General features: G+C 46.3%; 1 protein-coding gene across 3 annotated transcripts in view; it reads left to right on the top strand.

The window, feature by feature from the left end:
- Window positions 1-20,530, top strand: part of LOC117583591 (ell-associated factor Eaf) — a 116,050-nt gene that overhangs the window by 44,344 nt on the left and 51,176 nt on the right. For 2 of the 3 annotated variants that reach the window (XM_034271980.1, XM_034271981.1), the window contains exon 2: window positions 12,140-12,321. In XM_034271980.1, coding sequence (XP_034127871.1) covers window positions 12,140-12,321 — 182 coding nt within the window. Of the gene's footprint in view, window positions 1-11,256; window positions 11,418-12,139; window positions 12,322-20,530 lie in introns of those variants that run through there. The other variant, XM_034271982.1, reaches the window with a different exon arrangement.

The following is a 20,530-nucleotide window of genomic DNA, read 5'->3' as shown; positions in this document are numbered from 1 at the left end:
CATAAACCCACACACGGGGTAACCATTGTGTTTTGCCTGTGTTTACCTAGACACCGCCACAGTCCCCTTCGTCCACCCTCCGCGCAGGGAACAGAGCAAACATTTCCGCATTCGCATGCAAAACGCAGCCATCGCTGCTGCTGCTGTTGCTGCTGCTGCTGCTGCTGTTCTTCTCTCCTCTCTGTTTCTCTGTGTATTTCTCGTGCATTATGGCTAATGATTTTATGCTGCCGCTCGTTAGTTTTTTGACAACTCAACTTTTTGGCCAAGCCAACAAGCAACAGCCAGCAGCATCAGCTTTGACTCAATTACAATGTTTCCTTTATCCTCCCATTGCATCTCCCATCTGTGACTGCAAGCTGCCAGAGGTATTTTTTCGTGGAATTTGTGGTCTCTCTGTGTGGAAGATGTCTGGCATTCGACATGAAATATAATCATACTTTTGGCAACAATTTTTGCAGATTGAAGTTGGTTTTGTTTTGGTTTTGGTTTTTTCTCTTCACAAATTCATTCACCTGTGGAAATTTGTGTATGGATTTTTTTTCTGCTGCCACTACCCACCCATCCTCATGCAACTTCTGCGATGTTGTTGTTGTTGTTGTTGTTGTTGTTTTTGGCTTATTGGCAACTGTTTTTGGCCACATTGTTGTTGTAACTTTGTTGCATTACTTTCACTTTTTTCGCACGGCAAAGCTCGCAACTGGCAGCAAGCGGTTTCTTCTCTTCTTCTGCTTCTGGGAGCAACTTTGCTTTATGCAACAACTTAAACAATTCCCTCCCGTCCACATTTGTGTATATTTTTCTGCAACATTCGCCGGTTGCCGGGTGCCGGGTGCGCTGCCCCACCGAACGATTTGTGGCCTACAGGTGTTTACCAGCTGCCGCGGAAAAACCAACTCTAAAATCGTTTTTGGGTTTCCTGCTGTGGCAATTTAAATGCAACATTTGTTTGCCAACGCTTTATTGAGCGATCAAACCAAGTTGTAACCCACTTTTTTCTGTTTACTCTCTTTACAGGTGCGTATAAAAACAAGACATAAAGGGGGAACACTCGTGTAATGTGATCCAGGTAATCCTTACCATGCCAGTTGGTAAGTAGTGCTGGGCACTCCTCTCTTTTTTATGTAGTTTAAGAGCTCACAGTGCGCCTCTCTGTTGCGAAGAGATTCCTTAATTAAACTTTAGTTTCCATGCACTTTAAGTTATTTTCAAGAAGTGCCTTCTGCTCATGCCACATGCCCCAGCTCTGCTGCCGTATCATAGCTAAATGGGCAACAATTTCAAAAGTTTTCAAAGCTGCCCGCCGATGCATCGGCCCCGTTGCTGTTGCTGCCTTCCCTAGCATCTGCTTCGACAGCAGCAGCAGCAGCAGCAGCAGCAACAACAACTGAAGCAGCAGCAGAGATAACAACAAATGCCAATCATTGTTTGCGTAGCACATCAGCAGCTGCTTGCACCGTCGAGCAACGCCGACACATAAGATACACGCGACTTGCTGCGGCATCGCAGCCAAAAGCCAAGAGCCAAGAGCCATGGAGATGCTTTTATTTTGTTTGGCTTTGCCGCCAAGTGGCGCGAGCTCCAACTCGGACTTGAACTCATGCTCCATGTCCGCAGCCATGCGAAAGTGTTAAAATGGTGTGAAGTTGGAGTACCAATCGGAGTTGGCTACGGGAATCAGTCTTCAAGTAACTCCATCAAGAATCTAGATAGCTCTGGGATCATTTGTAGATCAGCTCCGTGAAGTAATACCCAATCCATCTGTAATCCATTTACATATCTCTGTAGAAAATTGGGCTAAGGCACCAGCTAATTCCTTATAAGTCCACAATCAAGATGTCTCCACGCTCGCCACGCTAATGAAGCTCTTCGTAGATAAATATAAATATTTTATTATTGTTTTTGTCTTTTATATCTCGTGCATAAAACAACTCGAAATGGTTTCCTCCACTTTTGGTCTCTATGGAAGGTCTTTTGTAGATTTGATTTTTGTTTTGGTTTTACTGTTTGCTTCTTGTTTTATTTTGTGTGTGCTTTTGGCTTATGCTAATGCCGAGACGTGCAAAAATTCGCACTTTCCAACTCGTTTGGCATGCCAAAATCCCATTCCAACGAGGCGAACTTTGCATTGTGGCTTTTGGTTTTGGTTTTTGTTAGTTTTTGCAAATTTTATAAGCGAATGAATGGCCCAAATATCAATTAAGGCCAGCATGTTTTCACTTTCCGTTTGGCAAGTGGGTCAGACACAGAGGCACAGACAGCGCCACAGTGCCACGAGCCGGTGGCAAAAGAATGCTGGAAAATATATGTGGAGGATTTTTCTTCTCAGCATTTGCACGACGACGATGGCGACCCACTTCTTGCTTGGTTGACCAAAATCATATAAACCATAAATTTGCGGCATCTAATGGCATGGCAAACAAGTTAATTTGCAACTCCAGCAACCAACTGGGACGGGCCACACCTGCAACATGAGTCAGACTGGGTCTGGGCGGCTGGGGCAGCGTGCAACACCCGCCAGTCTCCATGGAGAAGGCAGTGCAGGCGCAGCTGCGTAAGTTTCCGGGTTAATGCTAATGCTAATTTAGTGTTATGTCTCATTGTTCTCAGGCCAAAGATACAATTGCCCAGATAGAGAGCAACACAGAGGGGCAGTGGCAGCAGAGTGGAGCAGCGGCAGACGCGGATGCAGGCAAATGTCAAAAGTGAAACAAAATAATTATTATGCTGGCGGTTGGTTGGTTTGTTTTTCAGATTCGAGTGCGTTGAGGCACCGTTCTCTAGCTCCATCTTCCATCTCGGACCGCCTTGGCACAGTTCTCTGGCAACTCCAGTGCTCCGCTCTTGAGCATAATTGCATAGCCTCGACATGAGTTGGCCCACATTCATGCTCATTACTCGACTGCCAGAGCCAGCACTAACTCGTATCTGTATCTATGCATAAAGATAATAACACGGTCTGTGCCTGTGCTACACCCAACTCTTCACTCAACTTTCCACAAAAAAAACTCCACACAGAAATTTGTCATGTTCGTGGCCATTTTGGGGATGGCTTATCAAACAACTAATTCGAAAATCATTAACTTTTATGGCTCCATTCCAATGAAAGAAACGCCCGAGCCGAGCCGAGCCGAGCCGCTTCCGTGTGGAAAACAACTAGGAGTCGGGCTTATGGCAGAAAATAGAAGCCCATTAGATACCCTTTAAAGCAAGTCAGTAAAAGTCTGACAGCACAGAAATTCAATGCGAATTTTATTGTAAAAGATTTTCACACTTTTTCCTGATTTTCGTTTGATTTAAGATCTGTATTCCATACAGCCTTCTGGTCTACGATTACAGGGTACTCAGTGGGCACTCATTCGCGTGCTTGCCACACGTCAAACGCGGAAATTATGGCATTCAGCTTTGGCGGCTAATCGCTGCTGGACGACGACTGGCCGCCGCAGGATAATGCGACTGGATCCGATCCCCGAATGCAATTTTTCTTCTAATTTGCCGCTTCCTGCGCCTGTCGCCAGTAATTGTAGTCCAGCCACCGTTCTGAGCGGGGGGAGGCTTACTTATATGACTGGACTGTACTGCGTGTTGCCAGCGAATAAAACGATGGCAGTTAGAGGCTAACGGCATCTAATAGATACTTTGCCACCTTGGCATTAGCAGATACTCGCCGCTTGTATGTCTGCAGATTCCTTGGCTTTTGTGTGCGTGAAAAAGGCCATAAAGCAGTGGGCAAATTGTTATAGCCAGAGCAGCAAGGCAGGTTGATTAGATTAGGTCTCATTTTTAATTGAATAAAGCAACTGCGTGAAACAATAGACAGAGCCTAGATTGTTCATACTCCAGATGGTTCCTATAATTGAAAAATTCTTTGAAAGTTTAAGCCAATTGTTGCCGAAAATCCTCGGCAACTTAGACACTTTTCTGATATTTTCACGCTGCATCCTCACAAAATCTCACACTAGACAAAAAACATAAATTGCAATGTGCAAAAGAGCCAAACCCAATTTGTTATTTCGAACATGCCTCCCCCCTGTGGTTTGGTCATCAATTTTGGGACGGCCCAGCCAATCGTTTAATTAAAATCTTTATTGCTGAGCCGAGCAGAGAATGCCACCTGCGATGCACTCAAGAAGCAGCAAGCTGTAAGCCCGACAGGCCCAAAAGATGTTGCCCAAGAGTGCTTCGGGCTCGGGCTCGGGCCAGGCCTAGCCGCTGTGCAACTCTGGGAGAGGGAGAGCGAGCCCCAACCGTGTCGAAATTCGAGAGTTGGGAGTTGCCACCCGCAAATCTTTCACCTGCCACAACGCCCCCGTCAGACGCTCCCGCAAATTGAGCGCAAACGCATAATTAATTCCAGTGCCTAGGCAACGGTGGAGAAAAAATGAGAGAAAAAATTAAGTTAATGTTTGGAAATCAGCAGGTAGCCAGCTTCGCCCCCAGACAGAGACAGTCGCACCTTAGACATAACGGTAATTGCAGCAGTGGCTTGCCCCAAGCAACATTTTGCCTAGCCACAAGAAAACGTTGAAAAATAATAATTGTTCAGACTGTAAAAGGGCAAAGATTGAAGATCCTTCGACTCAGGGTTGCCACAATCGAGGTTGCTATCGATTTGGGGATCCTTCAACTTTGGACAACTCAATCTTGAGGCAAGTGCTGCGGCAATTACCCCGCTAATGCGTATGCGCATGCGTCTATGGCCCCCAGACACGCTCTCGAACGGCAACAAGTGTGCGAACAACGACATCATCGAGTCGCGAATCAAATTTGAATTTGAATTTCAATTCGATTTTGTTGGTGCCGGTGGTGGAGAGTCAATGCCGTTGGCTGCTGAAAGTTTCTCGCACCTGCGCAGGGGCTTGCATGACTTGCCAGTCTGCACAGAGGCCTCCTGCTCAGCCTCAGCCTCAGCCACAGCCACACTGCCTCTTCCATCTACCAACTTCTAGTGTATTTCCACTAGCTGGTTGACTGACTTGCGTTTCATAATACCCATGAAAGCCGAGGAGTCGTTGTAGAGGTTTTTGCTGTTGAAGCTGCTTTTTTGTTTCACTTTTTGTTTTGTTTTGGTTTTTGCTTTTTGGTTTTTACTTTCACTTGCGAGTGGTGGCTCTGCCGCTGCCACTCAAGAAATCAAATTCAATTTCATTGTTCCCCCGCTCCACCCTCTCCGACAGTCTGTCTCCCCACCCCATGGGCTTTCTAAAATGCTACAACAAATGTTGATTCGCATTTGATTGAAATTGTAACGCATTTAAAAATTGTTTTTGGCTTACAATTATACGAAGACCGAGTCCTAGCCTGCGCTGAGGTTTCGTTTTTGCCTTTGCAGCGAGTCTGCACTTTCGTTTTCCGCTTCTACTCGCTGCAATTACACTCCGCAATTACAGTTATGTTTATGTTTTGAATTTACGTTGACTCCGAAAAACCGCAACAACAATCAACTACAACAACAACAACAAACAACAGTTGTTTGTGGGCCAAATTACCCGTTAGCCATGTTACGTACGTGCTACTTAGAAACTTTAAGCGGAGTCTCTCGAATGTGTTTTTCGTTACATTTTATTTTCGAATCGCCTTTGCAGGCATTTCCATTTGTTTTGGGAAAGTTTTGTGAGTGCTGTTTTCCTAGAGAGGTAAACAAATTAAAGCCCAGAGTAATTGCTCAATTGAGCTATCAATAGTTATTCGATAGTAGAAAAGTTTACAGACCCAGTCTTCGCCAGTCTTCTCTATAACTAACTTTAAACTTTAACTAACCCTCAAGCACCACCCACTGAGCGGAGAGCAAAGATCGATCGCTGCTCGGTGGCACTCTCCATGCAGCTTGCTTGCATCATCTCAGGCCCGAGACCTGACCAGGCCAACATTCATTGCGAAAGCAAAGCGAATCGCACTCATAGTCGACAGAAGTGAGTGTGAGTCGAACCGATCGGACGATCTGCTTTACTTATATAATGACCCACAAACCGATGTGGCATCCAAAAGAAAAACAGTTTCTTTAATGAGTTTTCTGGGTGTTGCTGTTTATTCAAACTTCATTAGGCAGGCAGCCGTCGCATCTCTCAACCAATAAAGCTGAAGAGAGCGCCCATTAGACAGCTCAAACTGTTTCGCATTATGCTCGAAATGGGTTAAGTGGCTTTCAATTTAGATACAGCAGCGAACACACACAGCAAAAAATGCGAACGAACACAATATTCCATTTCGTTTTGCTGAGTGACTCAATGGGAGCAGGGACAGTGTCGAAAGGGGGGAGTGGTGGCTCCACACCCATGTTCATGTTCACATGTGCACAACAACAAGAAGAAAACTTCCGGCATACTGTGGCCCAACCAACCCCATCATTGACTCACACTCACGCAACTCCTCCAAGTGCAAAAAGTGCGATGCGATGCGATGCGATACAAATCAAATTTGTCATTCAATTTCGATTTTCCATTTCCAAGTTGAATCGCAATTGGCAGCCAGAAGTTGCATGATCGTGCAGGGGAAATTACGTAAATTCTGATACACAAAGCCCGATGGATCCGAAAGGAGACCAGACCAGACCTTGCGCTTCCAATGACAATGGCAAAAACATTTATTATCGCGGACTCAGCTGAGTCAGCCTGCAAGCGGCTCGGCTCCCCGCTCGATCATATTGGCAGCGAGTGTCAAAAATATCAGGCGTTAAGCAGCCAACAATGGGAGTTGCATTTTGCGGGACAATTAACCCAAATTGTGCTGCTCAGCACGTGGGCAAAGCTCCAAACTCCACGCCGCACCACTCCCCTGTGGTCCGTGTGTTTGCCTTCGCGTATTCTTGCAAAATTGCAGCAGCCGGAGATGGAGATGGAGATGGAGACGGAGTAGCAGATCATTGCCCAAGCCAATCCAAGCCAAGCCAGCTGGCAGCATACCTCGTTGGACATTTGAAAGTCTTTGCTGTTGCATTTGCAGTTAACTCAAATAAAATTGCCAGCGCCGAGGCAGGGTAATGGGCAATTAGCTGCAGCAACCTTCTGGGCCTGCCTGGGCCTAGTAGTCAAACAAATGAGCAGAGCGAAAACCCCACTCGGGGGGGGACCCTGGAGTTTAGTTCGTCTGACATGGATATGGCAATTTGCTCGCCGGTCAATGGGATACAAGCACTCGCGTAGATACGTTCGGGCAGATAGCCTTTAATTGGACTTAACTGGCTGTCAATGGTGGCAGCAGCCAGCAGGCGGTATAGGCAGTGCTGAAGAGGGTGCCGGGGGTTGCCAGTCGGGCTGTACATGATCATGTAGGCAATGAGTGATCGCAGTAGACTCGTAGAACTGCCCATAGAGGAAAGTCGAGGGCAAGGCAGGCCTGGCGGCTAGAAAGGACTTTTACCTATACGTTCTAGCCTACAAAATTTAATCACACACTTTATTTTGAGTGTTGAAATTGGTCATGAAACGGTTTTTTATGCAAATTAAATGCATTTCATTTCTGGTTGATGGTCAAAGCACGTCTAAATACATGTTTATTTCAAATGCAAATAAAGTGAAAGCAATTAGAAGTGCCTGTAGGAAAACATCAAGTGGAAATTGGAGACCCAATATGTGTTAATAATATGTGTTGAAAATCGTGATAATTTTTAGCACCAAAACATTAGTAATATTATGTAAAGTTATCAAAGATTCTTGGGATCCATTTGTAAAGTTAATTTAAAATTATTCAAAGTTTTCAGTATATCTGAGGATCGAAATCACGTCATGTTCGCCAGGAATCTTTTTGCATATTTTTTGCTTGCAAATATCTAGACTCTAAACACTTGTCATGCAGCTGAGCTCCACAGTAGAATATAAAGAAATTTGAGCACCATTTGGGCTATCTAACCCGCATCGATTCTCCATAATTAGACTCCACTTCCGACCCATTTTTAATAGCAGTAAGCGAAAGGCACCACAATTCCCAATTCCCATTCCGCTCTCATACAACATTTTGGCGCTTTCGAGCTTCCCGAAAGCAAAGTGCAGAGATATTTACGAGTGCGAATGCGAATATCTTTGGCTCGTTTTGCTTATTTTTGCTGATTTCGTGGCGAAATTGCGCATGCGCCTCAGGTTTCCGGCACGCGTTCACGCATTTCAAAATGATCAATGTGGCAGCGAAGGGGTGCGACAGGCTGGGCAGGGGAAGGGGGTAGGGTAGCCTGGCACGTTTCCCTGATAAACATAATGAGGATGGTGACGATGCAGCAGCAAGTGACAAATCTGTGCGCATGCGCCACTGCAGATACGCAGGGTAACTGGACCGGTCCCAGCAACAGCCCCAGCCCCAGCCCCAGCCAAGACCCCGCGCTCATTCGATTGTTTGTTTAGTTGTTGTTGTTTAAGCAACGTAATTGCTTTGCCCTTTCCCTCACTCGTTCGGGCAGCAGACACAAATACTTATGCAGAAGTACATATGTAGGCTGCTAGCCTTGTGGTTTCCCCTTATCTGGGCGTACGGTATTCATTATCAGCTGTGGAAAACATATGACGATTCCGTCTGGTAGTCGGGTTGGAGAAGGGACAACGGGGCATGGCAACGTAATCGCATCGCTCTCTGACCGTAATTCCCAGGCTGCATTCGCATTTCGGGTGCGGTTTTGCCCACTTTTGTGTGGTATGAAAACAAAGAAGGAAATAAGGGCACACACACACACATACACACACAGTCTCTGATAAGCTGCACTGCGGTGAAGGAGAGGTGCTATCAGCAACCCAGTATTGGTCAGCATAATCGCAGAAGCAGAAGACCAGTCGTCGCACTCCAAAAATATGTTTGTCTTGCATTTGGTTTTGTGGCATGGGGTTGTAATCTCTGTTTTCAAGCAAAATGACAAACAAGTTTCCACTTTCCCAGGAGTTGCGAGGACAAAGCCCAGAAGGTTTCGTCTTGTTTCGTAAAATTTGAATAGTCCCCAAATAGGGCATGGGATCGGATGGACCTCACTCAATAGCCCCCGATTGAGGTCAAGAATCATCATCAGCTTTCCTCGAAACAGGCCCCAAGCAGGGCTTTCCCCCAGCATAAACTGTGTAAAAATTAGCCTCCCCATCCCGCGCTCTTCGTCTTCCCATCACAGCCCGACACATAGCGTGTTGAGTAAATGCTCCAACTGCTGTCACTGTGTGCGTCATAAACACTGCATAAACATGATGGCATTACAGTCTTAAACCTAAAAATCCCCTACTAAGTGCAAAAATCCCAGCATGGGCTAAGCCAGAAAGTGAGAAACAGAGATAGAAAGGCAAACAAATAGAAAACACGTGTTGTGTAGGTCGAAGTTTGGAATACACTTCCAGGTAGATCGGTTCAGGGAGAACTAACAGTATGGCCTGGCAGTCTGAACTAAAGTTAATCAACCCTCTGCAAGAGTATTGTGCATGAGGAATATCCAACGAAAAGCGCCGTTGCCGTTTGCTGTTTGCCGTTTCGTCATCGCATCGTCAGCGGGCCGGCGCGTCATAAACAACAGAAATATTTCTCTTAAGTCAAAGTTAATTGCTCTTAAATCAAAGCGAACAGTGAGCGGCGATCAGTGGCAGCGGCAGCGACAAAGGCTTCGTGATCAGGGAACACCGAAGAGCGGGAGGGCGGGAGAGCGGGAGAGGGATACGTTGGACAGCGGGCGACAGGTAAACGTAAACACATTATATAAAGCAAGTTTTGTGACTGCACTGCGACGACGCAGGTAGCTGCAGCATACAACGGACAACGGTGGACATTGGACGTCGGAAAAGCTCAAAGATATACAGCGATAAACTAAACCCGTACATTTTACTTGAGTTACGTAAACGTGAATCGCTTTCGAGTGAGTTGTTTTTCGGTGCCGTTCAGGTTTGCATTTCGCGAGTCGTTCGCGAAGTGAGCGAGATTGAGTGAATGGTAGAGCAGCGGCGACGGCGCAGAGAGCACATCGCCTCGTGAGTGAGTGAGAGGAGCCGAGAGCGGAAGCGAGTGCACGGCTGTTGCAGGGATTGAGATACATAAACAAAACGGCAAGCATGCGAAAGGCCAGCACAAAGCAGAGAAACAAAAACAAACGTCGAGAGAAACCGGAAAATTCGCGAATGTCAGAAAGGGATGGCGAAGGCCAGAGCGAGAGCGCAAGCAGGGTGGTGGTCGTTGTCTCCCCCGCCTTCACCTGAACGGTAAAGAGAGCAGAGCGTGCCAAAGAGAGCCGAGCCGCAAAGCCCCCACGAAAGCCCCAAAGCCGAACGAGGCCGGCCGAGCGAGCGCAAAAGCCGAGTCCACTGCGGACCGGCGGCAAAAGCAACCAGCCAGCACCAGCGAGCACCGCACAGAATCATTCTTGAATGCGCGCGCGAACGATTCGCACCAGCCAAGAGAGTCATCCGCCAGCCAGCCCCAAAACAGATACAATATCCGCCAGCTAAAAATTCGCAAGTTCGCAGCCGACAACTCCAGCAAGTCGAAACAAAATACAAGAAAGATACAAGGGAGAAAAGTGCAAGTGAAGTTCGTCGAAGTGAGAAGTGCGAGTGCGATTGCGATTGCGAGTGCGTGTGGAGATACACAGATACGGAGATTCTCAGATACGCAGCTACGCACCGTTTCCGCAGTGATAGAGAGAGAGCGATAGATAGAGAGCGAGAGGCGGCATACGCATAAAAACAAATTAGGAACGAGGCCTAGTACCCCAAATTCACAAACCAAAACGAAGAAGAAGTTGGCCAAAAAAAGAAAAAGCAAGAAAATAATTTAAATAATTAAAAATAAACACACGCCGCTGCGACGTCAACGTTGTGTGTGAGTGAGTGTGTGCGTTCGTGTGTGCGATTGTTTGAGTGTGTGAGAGTGCGTGTGCGTTGTATCTGACAGATACGGATACGCCGCCCCGCCGCCGCTGACGCATATTCGCCCAGCTCCCGTTATACCGCTGTCGCTTTCGCCGCTGCCGGCCGGCGTTTTGTGCCCAATCAACGCACATCACATTCAACAAATTGAAAGCCAGAAAGCGGCCTCGACTCGACACGACTCGAAAACCGCTCAACGGGAAACGCGAAAATGTCAATCTAGTTGCCACAGCACAGCTGCCACACAATCTTATCGATAATCGCGGTTGTAATAAGTATCTAGCACCCAAAAATACTAAATATCATACAAATTAAATCTTGTGTGCAACACAGCAAAGGGAAAAGCAAAAACACACACTTTCATTTGGTTTTTCATTTTATTTTGTTGCACTGTGCCAGTGCAAAGTGACAAAAACAAATAAAAGAATTGAAAAGCTTGAGGGAAAAATTGTGTATAAATAAATTAAAGACACACTACATACTTGTGCAGCAATAACTGAATGCAGATGTTCTGCTGCCGTTCGGCATTATAAGTGTCACAATCAATTGTTGAACCTGCAAGCGGATTGTGCAAGAAAACAAATGCTGCAAGCACCAAAGGTGATTACATAATAAATGCTCGTAAAACAAAACCCCCGCATGCCCTAAGAGTTGCAAGTCTGGACAAATATTTGTTGTAAAGCCCAAGTTAGCAGCGTTCAAGGTCGCCAGATATATGTATTATATATCTACATGTTGTAAAGATACATTTACGAGTATCTGCCAGAGAGTGTGGTTTCTCAATTAGCGCAGTAGCATTGACAGCACCCACGCGCCAGCTCACAGATTTTTGCATAATGCCTACCCCCCCCATGTCTACATGGAGCCCTGTATTGTGGTCTGTAATTAACCTTGAAAGTGCACCCCACCCTTAGAATTTCCCTCGGATTGTTATTTTGTTGTGACTATCATTTAATTGGTTTTCATTTCTCGGAAATTATTAGAGCCCTACTTTTTTTGTGTTCCAGGAAAACTGCAATAGAAATGAAAGTATTTTTTTGTGTAGATATTTTCCTTGCGTGTCAGTGGAACAGTGCACTGTGGGGGGTGGCTGGGAAAACCACATTAGATCTTTTTTTTGCCATTTATTCAATTAAGAATCGCTTGGCAAGTCTGCTTAAGTACATTTAACAGTCATTTATTTTTTTATGGGATGCTCAATAAACTCGCACAGCAACAATTAAAACAAATGAGTCACAGACTCGACAACAACAACAAACAAAACATTGCGATAAGACATCGAAAAGCCTGACTAACCAGTGTCTCCATTATCATTCCTGCAGGAACCGATTGAGCTGAAAAAGCGTCTGGAGGAGGTGCGTCTGCTCGAATCGAGACGCTCGGCACGCCTGGCCGACCAGGATCGCGACACGGACTTTGCCCGGCTCGCCGACATGAGTGGGGACCGTCGCCGCACCACCACCCACAGTATTGAGGTGCTACCACATCTGACGGGCCACAGCAAGTGAGTAGATGATTCCATAAAGAAAACTAACAGATACAAATACGAGTATGAATGGTTGGCTGCCTGGTTGTATAAAGATATATTATTCCGCTTTCTGCTTTTTCGATTGTTTTTGCATAAATATGCAACGTCTGTGGCGTCTACATACTCGTACATATATCAATAATTTATAAGCGGCTACAAATTAGCGGAACAAGACAGTCCCCAGCCAGTCACGGACATTATTCTAGGGACAAATGTACAAATATCTCGCATATAGAGTTGTCTGAGCCGCCGCGTTGCATTCAGTGTGTCTTATCCGAGTGCTGTGCTGCGCCTCTCTGCTGCCGGCCATGCCACGCCCCAGCTGTTTAGCATAGACGCCGCCACAGCTGTAAATGCACTTACATAAAGAGCTCCCAAACCCACTCTATCCAGCCCTCAGACGGCCAGACAGCCAGACATCGAGACAGACGAGTGGCTCAGTGGCTGGCTGGCCTAGCCTGCCGGGACGGAACGACAACTGATTGCAAAATAATTCAAATTTTCAATTACTGTCTGCTCAGACGTCGCGACGACTACGTCGAAGTTGACGACAAAAACAAAATAATACTAACATTTGATAAGGAACGATAAGAATATGATAGTGAAAGGCAGAGCAGAGCAGCAATCTTCTTTGCTGAATTTATGTAGATCAGGGGAGCAATAAGTTCTGAAGTATTCATAGCTGCCAAGTAGTTAATCCTGTCTGGGAAATTCCTGGAAGATTCTGTGAAGCTTCTGTAAAGAGCATTCGCTTTGCGACTTTTGTGGAACTGGGGGAATCGCCACGCTGATTGTTGCGTATTCCATTTCAATTTTAATTGATAAGCCTCGCGCGCCGCTGTGCTGTCGAAACTATTAGTCGAGTGTGCAAAGGCTGGGCAGGGACAGGGGCTGGGGATTGGATCGCTGAATGCCGGCCACGTTCTCAATTGATAATAAAAATAATAACAATAATAATCAAAATAAAGAAAGCAAAAGGCGGGCGGCTAGCCTAGAGAGAGAACAGAACACAGAAGCGGAAAACAAAAAGCGCAAACGAGCTGGCAAAATATGGCGCGTCATGTCCCAGGCGTTGGTGGGGATTCATTTGGGGGGAAATGGAACTTCAATTGCGTCGCAAATGCGAGCGACGACCCATCCAAAGTCGAAACAACAAAACAGCTGGAAAAGTTGCAGCTAAAACTAAAAATCATTGTAAAATAGTTGCCGTTGTCGGCAAAGAGAAACTGCAATGCGCCAAGAGAAGGCCCAAAGTCAACAGCAACCACGTTCCATGCCAAACCATACCATACCATACCATTCCGTTCAGCTCAGTTCCATTGCGTCCGTTGTCTGTAATAAAATTCAAATAAAATTCAATTGAGTTCAGTGCGAGTCGCTGCGCCAGTTTAATTTAATTAATTACAATGCCAGCCCAGAGCAGAGCGTACAAATTTCTGTAGCGGCATCTGACACCCTGTAGTACATGGGATAGCAGCTAATAATATTACAGAATTATTTAATAATGTCCAAAAATGTTTCACAAAAGTAGAAGCTGTGGCACTGATATTACCGTTAGCTCTCAATTTTAGTTAAGTTCTTTGCAGCTCTTCCTTCTGTTTCTGTTTCTGTTACACCCACACACCCCACCCCACCATCTACCCGTTGCCGTACGTACTCGTTTGCCGGCTTTCGCCGGGTACGTCGCACTTTGTTGTTGTTTCAGTTTCGTTTATCTTTTACTCGCACAGCCTCTGCCGCCGTCATTCCATTCCATTCCATTCCCTCCGTCTCAGTCGCAGTCGCAGTCCAGATCCATGTTGTTATTGTTTCATTGAGTTCGAACTCGAATGCGAACGCGGAAGTATTTTTCGTTTATAGTATGTTTTCGCACACACTGATACGCAAATAAGCTCTCCCACTTGAGTCAGTGTGTGTGTGTGTGCAGTCGTCTATCGTCGCCATATTCTGTATGTGGCTTGATGTTTTGATATGCCAACCCCCTCCCATACAGAGAGCGAGAGAGAGAGAGAGAGAGAGAGAGAGACACACGTGTAATGATAACAACTCGCTCACCTTGCACGGAGCCCGCTGCCGCTGCTGCTGCTGCTGCCTCTGCCGGCACCGTTCCCACCGCCCCCGTGGCTCATCGAATGACACGCGCTTCTCACGTAATGCGACGTAATATCAAAAAGCCCCCCGCATGCTCCCGCGTACCGTTCCAGTTCCATGCCATTATCTGAAATATGCTTTTCTCGTTTACGTGCGCGAGCTTCTTTCCTGCCTCCCCCCCTTCCCATTGGTATTTTGTTTTTAAAACGTTCTCTCTTTTTATTATTATTAATTTACATAGTTTACCCCTTCACCGCTCTGCCAACCATCCCCCCTCTCACATGAGGAGTGCCTGCTCTGATAGTTCCAGTAAACAGAAATCTATTTTCCCGAAGCGAGCAACGTTTTTCTTTCATTTCCCTCTCCCAAAGTGTTTTTATGATAATTTGCTGGGTAAACAAATCAACAGTTAAATAATATTTACCTGCTGCTCAGTTCCAGATTTAGTCATATAATAGTTGTTATTGAGGTAATAGTTTCCCCAGAGACACACACATCTGAAAATCGTTTTGTACTTGCGGCTAATCTCTGCAAAAATCTTCGGGCATCCCTCGCAGGCGAGTGCCCTGCTGCCTGTCATTTAGGGCCATAATATGGCAGTGTAATTGCAGACAAAGAACACGGAGGAGACACAACGACACGAAGTAGGAAAATAATGCAGAAAAAGCTTCAAAGTACGACACAAAAGATACCCTACAAACGACTCAAAACAAAAACCATAAAGTACAGAGAACAAGAACAGAAGGCTCGAAATAAAAGTGGCAAGCGAATTAAATGCGGAAAAAAGTGGTAATAAATATAATAAGCGCGTAATTATCGCGTAAATGTCAATTTACGCGGCGAATGCGTTGCTGCGTCAGTGCTAATTTTGAACGCTCGAATGATCCTTAGTGCCCCCCCCGTCACCCGCTGTCAAACCCATTTGTAGTCGGTCGTGCTCGTCTCTAATGGAAGCGTGTAAGCGTCAATTGGCCAGGTTGCTCTGTCGCTGCTGCCTGTTGTAATTGCAATGATTAACTGCGATGCAGCAGGGGGACAGCAAGGGGGCAAGCAGCAGTCTGCCGGTGCCGCTGCTGTTGTTGTTTATTGCAAAAACAAACAATATGAGAAAATTGCAATGGAAAAAAAGAGAACAGAACAGAAAAGAAAAGAACAACAACACAAAATTAATAAAAATAATTTACAAACGAGTTTACCGTTGCGAAACAAAAAGCAAGCCAAACACAAGCAAAAACAAAAACAATGATAACACAACGAATCGGCCTATACCCTATAAAGAGCTGTGAATATATCTTATAAATATCTGCGCATTGCACTCCTTGGAATTTTATTTAAATAATTAATTCAATAGAATAGATTAGACAAAAGTCCTTCGAAGTCCTTCCTAGAAAAGTTGACCCGAATGATAATTCGGTTTGGTTTTAGTGTTAGTCAAGCCATTCGCTCAAAGTTCGTCCCTTTTATTCCGAGTTTCCGAGTTTGCCAGCAATTTCCAATGCAAATTGGTTGAGAATCTCTGGCTACCCTTCAGCTGGGACATTCCAATGACGAAAACTGCATAAACAACAAGTTCAGGTGACGTCAAGAAATTAGCTTTAGCAACAACAACAATCATCAAAGTGCACGACAATGTATAAAGCAACAACAATAGCAAGTGGGGGCAGGCCAATTCAGCTGCGGATCGTAGCCAAGAAGCAGGCAGACTAGAGTAGAAGAATTCTGAATCCCAGCCGGCAATTAGCCGAGACTTGAAAAATATTTACCCCGTTGTTTTGTTCACAGTGCTGCCAAAAGAATATACACACGTATGTACAAATATTATTGTGAGCGACTGTGTTTGTCTTGCCCTCAAAAATACGCGGAGAGCAGCAGCAGCCTCAGCCATCGCACACAGCAGAGAAATAAAAGAAAAAAAAAATAATAATACTTAATTTCAGTACAATAAAAAGTCAAGTCGAGCGCAAAAGTGGGTCAAAATTATTATTGAAGCAGAACAAAAACAAAGCCAGCCAGCAGCAAGGCAACGATAATGGCAAATGCAGCAAGGGGCAGGGCGACGGAAGGGTAACATTGGGGGAGAGACCAACAGAGAGAGAGAGAGAGAGAGAGAGAGAGAGAAAATTTATAATAATTTTCTAAGCGGCGGCCCCTCGACGGGCAAATTATTGAAATGCATTCGCATTTCGCATTCACCCCAACAGTGAACAGTCCCCCAGTGCCCAGTCGTCGGCCTAGGTACCAGAACAAAACAAAAACGGAAAGATACATGCTCCAATATGAAGGTGAGACAGAGAGAGAGAGAGAGAGAGAGTCGGACCCCTCTATGTAGTATCCAGTGCCCAGACACCGTTCCAATGAACGTAAACACAATTTCCCAATGTTCTGCACGAATAGTTTGTTTGATCGTAAAATTTTATTTCTGCATTCAAATCGGAGCGCAAAAACAAAAAGCAAACACACAAAAAACAAAAAACAAAAAACACCAAAATGCCATTGCCAATGCAGTTTTTGTTTTGCATTTTCGTTTGGTGCCTGACGTTACCTTTTAGGTCTTTTGGCTATGATTTGTGTTAGAGTCAGAGCCAGAGTCTATTTTGCTGTGCTTCGTTCACTGGCCAAGAAGTCGCTTCGTGCGGAGAAGGGAACCGAATCGATGCGGTTTAGAGCAGAGTGTGTAGGGTCATGAATTCCCCTCTTGTGGTCAGTCGAGTCTAGAGAATAGTTTGAATAGTCCGAATTGGCATAACAATCAAGACCATAATTTGTATGGCAAATAATGGTACGTAGCTCGTAGTACAAATATCAGACAAAACCCTCATTAGCCCATTTGCATTCTGCATTTGAGATTGTTTAGAATTTTCTTTTGCCTTCTTTTGGCTATACTTTCAAATGCATTTTCCACTCCACTCCACGACGAGTTTTATCTTGCATTATTTATGCCCAAATGCATTAATGGGCATCACCCCCCAAGCCCCAAGCCCCAAGCCCCAAGACCCAACACTCTAACCATCGACCCATCAACACCCGACCCCACGGCACTGATGTGAAAAATACTTGGCCAATATTCTCGTACTATTAGGGTTAGATGGTGGGAGCTCCAGGCGTGTGTGGGGCGGCGGGACAGTGAATCTAAAACGAATGTGTTGACGTTGATGGGCGAAACAAGCTGTTGAAAAACACATCGAGTGTGCGGGAAGGGGACGGGACAGGGAGACTGCGACGGAACCCCACGAAAAAAAGGGGCCAATGAAAATGGTCCATTTTCGTCAGCTAGTAAATTTTTAGTGGCCCCGGCTACTGTGTCCACTCCGAGAATGGGGGCACACAACGACGGACAGTCGAAGTATTGTAGCAAAAAAAAAAAGAATCAACGGAGATCTCTGACAAGCAACAACAGCAGCCGTAGCTCATAAATTAAAGTTTCGTCTTGCGATTCTCTGCGCCTCTGCGCAATAAAACTTAACGTGCACACTTATGACCGAAAGCTGCCCGAATTGGCCAAGAGGAGGGACAACGGACTGGAGTGCTGCATCGAGTGCAACATGCAACGGCGCAGGCAAGACGCAAATGTTCGTAGAACAAGAAATGTGCAGAAATTAGATTGAATTGTTCTGTTTCTGTGGCAGGAGCGAATGTGTGTGTGGGTAGGGGGAGGCGGCTGCATAATGACTGGGTCGCCGGACTCCGGCCAGGTCTGAGGCAATTTGATTGAGTTGTTTCCAATTGAAATGGCAAAAACGCTGCGGGTGTTGGCACTGATGTCTGACAGCAAATGGCTCCACTCGAGTCCGCTCCACACTCCACACTCCACACTAGACTCCATCCACACCGCTCCACCCAACAGAAACAAAAGTCAGTTGGCCAAAGGAAACCCAAACCAAACCAAACCGCACCGCACCGCATTATAATTTCCAGTTACAGTTACAGATTTGCAGCCTTCTAGCGGCCCAAGCAGTGATTTGGCTTATTTCATTCGTTCGTTGGGGGCTGCCTGCGGTGGCCACAATTGGATTGCATTTTCAGTTCCTTCAACTTCAACTTGCAGCGTGGCAGTGCCACAACTGTGGCAATTAGACTGAAGTGGAGTGCAGTTCCCTGCTCGGTGCCCTGGGGCTGTGTCATTCATTTCGGTGACCTACAGGATCCATCATTGTGGGCTGGCTTGCTGAAATTGTTGCGTCACGTTCCTTTTTGGCCAATTGGCAAGGCAAATGCAAATGCAAATGCAAATTCTAAATGCAATATGCAACACGCCCCCGTGCAACCAGGGATTCTCACCTTGACTTTTGCGAACTCTTCATTAAATCAAGCGTCAAACACTTGGCTTTGGATACGGGGAGTAACGAAGGTAATCAAGTGCAGAGTCCGCGTGGGTTAAATGGTCTTCCTCCCTCTTCCACGCTTTTCTTTTACCCCTCTGTTTGCTCCCTCCCTGGTGGGATAATTAAAGTGCCACGGAACGGTGCGAGCTTTTCCTCTTGTTTGCGTTGGACTGTCACTGTTGCGATTTGTTAATTGAATTAAATGCTGGCCATGCGGCAGCGAGCGGGTCATCAAAATGCAGGAGACGGCATTGCCAGCTTGATGGCATGGGATGGGGGCTGCCTCTCTCTCTCTCTCTGTGTGTGTGTGTGCAACCCATTTAGCCAGAGTGCACGGTGCACGGTAACTGTAAAAGCAAACGCACGTACAAGTGCCGCCAGCGGCTTGGACTAGGCCAAATGTGCCGCAGCAGCTCGGCTCGCACAGTGGCTAGAATATCGATAGAACATTTGAATGTTTTTTTTTTTGTTTACAGGAAACCCACTCGAAACTCTCCTTTTCTGCTGCGCTTTCTCTTCGATTCTGTTTTTTTTGCTGATATTTTTCAATAATCAATAATTCCTTTGCTGTTTGCCACTGTGCCCCCGTAGGCGACAGTGGGTAATTCCCATGGCCAAGCCAAGTACCGCTAAATTGTTGCAGCAGCGAGACTCTGCGCGACGCTTCCTGACGCTTGGCGCTCTGCATGCTAAGCAGCTGGAGGCGATGGCGGTGACACCTGAGCGACAACAGCAGTGGCTCTAGCCCACATACACAACGTACTTTGCATGCGTTCATGTCCGCCCAGAGCTACCTGTGGCAGGTGCAGCCCTGTCTCTCTGCATCTAACTTCCATGTCCATGTGCCGTGTGACAACTGCCAGCTTGTTACGCCCTTTCGACTGCCTGTCACATGCTTATTGCTCTTGTCAGTGACTGCTGGCCGCTTGCTGCTGGTCTGAGCCGGCTCTGTGGGCTGCTGCTGCTAACTTCATTTGCTTTTGGCCACTTTTTTATTGTGTGAGTGGGAAGCTTTGCGGAAATCCTATCACGTCACGTGTACAACGGCAACTTTTCAAATTGAATTTCGCCGATTTATCAATTTCCCCTTAACAAAAAGCAAACAATAGAAAGTGGAAATGGAAATGGAGAGATACACACACACACACACACAGCTGACAACGTTGGCCAATGTCTAATGACATTTCGGCCAAGTACAGTAGGCCCCCAAAGGCAAGGTGCAGCTACAGAAACAGAAACAGAAACGGAGAACTGCCTGGGGAAAAGCACTCGCCCCCAGAGCACTTTGAAGTTGCTGCTGCTGCTTGCTGCCTTGTTGGGCCACTGAGGCGGCTCATGTCCGCGCATTTCCAATAAGCCCACGGGGCGGGCACACCTTGAAGAGTCGCTCAAGTTCAAGTTGAGGCCTCCTGTCGCGTCTCCCAGTGGCCCTTGTGGCACAGAGCACACCGCGCGGCCAGCAAAAATAACAAATAACAAATAGTAGAAAAGAAAGAAAAGAAAAGAAAACGCCGGGCGGAAAGGCAGTGGAAGACACACAAAATCGACATTGGCGCGGAATTAATACGATTTTTATTCATGACTCCTAGGCAGGCAAGGCAAGGCTCGAGACCGGGCAGCAGCAGGCACAGGGAGCTGCTTGGGGTGGGGCGATAGCCAATCTGCTGGCTGCCGGCTGGCTTCCGTTCCCGGAATGTGGTGACAATGTCTTCTTGGGCTTTTCTCTGCCACCGTCTGTGTCTCTGCCTCCGCCTTCGCCTTCGCCTCCGCCT

This window comes from Drosophila guanche, unplaced genomic scaffold, assembly GCF_900245975.1.
Source record: "Drosophila guanche unplaced genomic scaffold, DGUA_6, whole genome shotgun sequence".
Lineage (NCBI taxonomy): Eukaryota > Metazoa > Arthropoda > Insecta > Diptera > Drosophilidae > Drosophila > Drosophila guanche.
The sequence above is the reverse complement of the archived record's forward strand: the minus strand, read 5'-3'. Positions and strand labels throughout refer to the sequence as shown.